The following is a 2135-nucleotide window of genomic DNA, read 5'->3' as shown; positions in this document are numbered from 1 at the left end:
TTGTCCAATATGATTAACCTGCTTGTAACCTCGGTCCCATGATAGTGTAAAGAGGCTATTGAAGAGAACGAGAAAATTCGTAATCTATCCGACACCATCGCCCATTAGACCCTCCCGTCCAACCCATCATAATATACATCATTGATAGTTTTGAGTAAGCAACCTGTTACTTGCTCTAAGAAGCCGGTAGGCCATATCCTACCGAAATAACAGGGGTATAAAAAACCCCATTATCTCCTTTTTCCCACTGAGCGCCGAAATTCTGCAAAGAGAATGAATAGAAAGTACATAGTAAATCCCAAACTTTTATAACGTCCTTCACCCCAGATCCTGTTGGTGACAACGTGTAAACCTGTTCTATACCCATTCTAAATATTCGCTAAAAATCAAGACAAAGGAAAAAGGGTGATGTATGAGATGTATGAGATATGTGAAATATGTAAGATGTGTAAAAGTGAATTTAGATGAACTTAGGCTGGATCACATCGGCCATCCAGCCCATGTCGCTAACCAAATCGTCCAGTCCAGTATCGATACTTGGTCGGCCTAGAAGGTTGGTATTACCGAAGGCCACGCCGCTATCCAATCTAGTATCCAAATCTGTTCCAAGCGCCGCTGTGGATATGCGACTCGTGTCCAAAGGCTTGTCGCCGTGCATTGTAGGCTGAGGTAGACTATAACTCGTGATTGGCGAATCGCTATATTTGTGAATGCTGCGCCCCGCGTTGCTGCTTCGGCGGGTTCCTTGAACGGCGAATGATCCGTTATCTGTAGGAAAGATATCCTCTCTCTCATCATCCGTTTCGTCAAAGAATGAAAATTGATTGAGATCATGAGATTCGGTTGACTGCGGCGATGATGTAGAAACGAAGCTTGATGACGTTGTTGAAAAAGAAAAGTGCGACCGTGGAATGTCGTCGAACTTCAGGTTGGCCGTCGTGGATGGAACGCCAACATAATCTGTAGTAACGTTGTTTTGCGTGATCCGTGGGGAAGCTATGGTGGCCGTGGATCCGTTGTTATAGTCCCTGGCCGAACTTGACGAAAGGCTCCGTTGGAATGGTGGAGGTGATAGCATCGTAAAAGGCGCGGTCTCAGACACTGCCGACGTCGCAAAGTTGTCATCGTCTTCGTTCTCTTCGACAATCTCATCTGGTATGTACAATCGTGACGGCTCCGCAACAGAGACAGCTTGAGGTAGGTCATCTGATAGAAATCTCTCGAGGGTCTCGAGAGATATGTCATGAGATCGGACGCTTCCCGGCGTGATGCTTCTGGGCTCGTCGAGATGTCTGACTTCTCCATCATAGTGACTTTCAACCTCGGTTTCACTACCGGCGTCGCTGTCTAGGTTATGTCCCTTTTTACGTGCGAAGAATCGCCGGGCAGCACCCTTCCAGCTAGGTGCAGGCGAGAGGGAGCGGGCCGACCGCTTGTGGACAAGCGACATTGCTGGCGAAGATCCAAGACGAAGGTCGGGAAGGCTGGGCACCGGGGGAGCCGGCCGTGGGGTCATAAACCTATCTCTTGGGTTCATCGTCTTGAAGTCAGTAGTCCGTAGAGAATTCATCGAAGCACTTCGAATTCTCGACAGAGAATGCTCCTGAGGAACATCGACGGTGTTGACAGTTTGGCCAGGAAGATATGGACAGGCGTTGGTCGTGGGCATAGAAGGATCATATGTCTCCGTTGAACCATCCAGCTCATACTTAAAAGTACTATTAGCAAGGGATGGAATGTTTAGGACTCATAATTGTAGACTCACATAGTAGTAATATGTGTGACCCATCTTTAGCCCTCCATTACGTTTACGGATCTTGACTTGGTCGCCGTCACATACAATATTGTTGAATGTATGGCAGCCTCGCCATTGGTTTCGGTCTCGTCGAATATCACGTTCCATATTATGGTATTTTGTAAAATTATCCCACGACCCAAGTAGCCGGACTGATGATACAGAAGGATGAGTTTGACTACGATATGGTAAGCTTGCGTGTCAGATCGAGTTCCACCGTGGTTCTATATAGGGCGAATAGTGAATAATAAGTAACAGAAGATATGTAAGCTGACCATTGCTCTTTTTTGTTATCTGCCACTTGGACAGGCATCGGAACTAGCTTCTAGGCATCGAGTGA

At 46.9% G+C, this 2135-nt stretch overlaps 1 protein-coding gene across 1 annotated transcript; it reads right to left on the bottom strand.

The window, feature by feature from the left end:
- Positions 1 to 460: 460 nt before the first annotated feature.
- Positions 461 to 1903, bottom strand: GL218_01378 (uncharacterized protein; the record flags this gene model as incomplete). Its single annotated transcript, XM_033577844.1, has 2 exons — positions 461 to 1708; positions 1766 to 1903. 2 exons carry the CDS (start codon positions 1901 to 1903, stop codon positions 461 to 463), a joined length of 1386 nt encoding a protein of 461 aa, XP_033437807.1.
- Positions 1904 to 2135: the final 232 nt, after the last annotated feature.

The sequence above is a fragment of the Daldinia childiae genome, assembly GCF_008694065.1.
Source record: "Daldinia childiae strain JS-1345 chromosome Unknown Scaffold2, whole genome shotgun sequence".
Taxonomy (NCBI): Eukaryota; Fungi; Ascomycota; class Sordariomycetes; order Xylariales; family Hypoxylaceae; genus Daldinia; species Daldinia childiae.
Note: the sequence above shows the minus strand (reverse complement) of the source record. Positions and strands in the feature narration are given on the sequence as shown.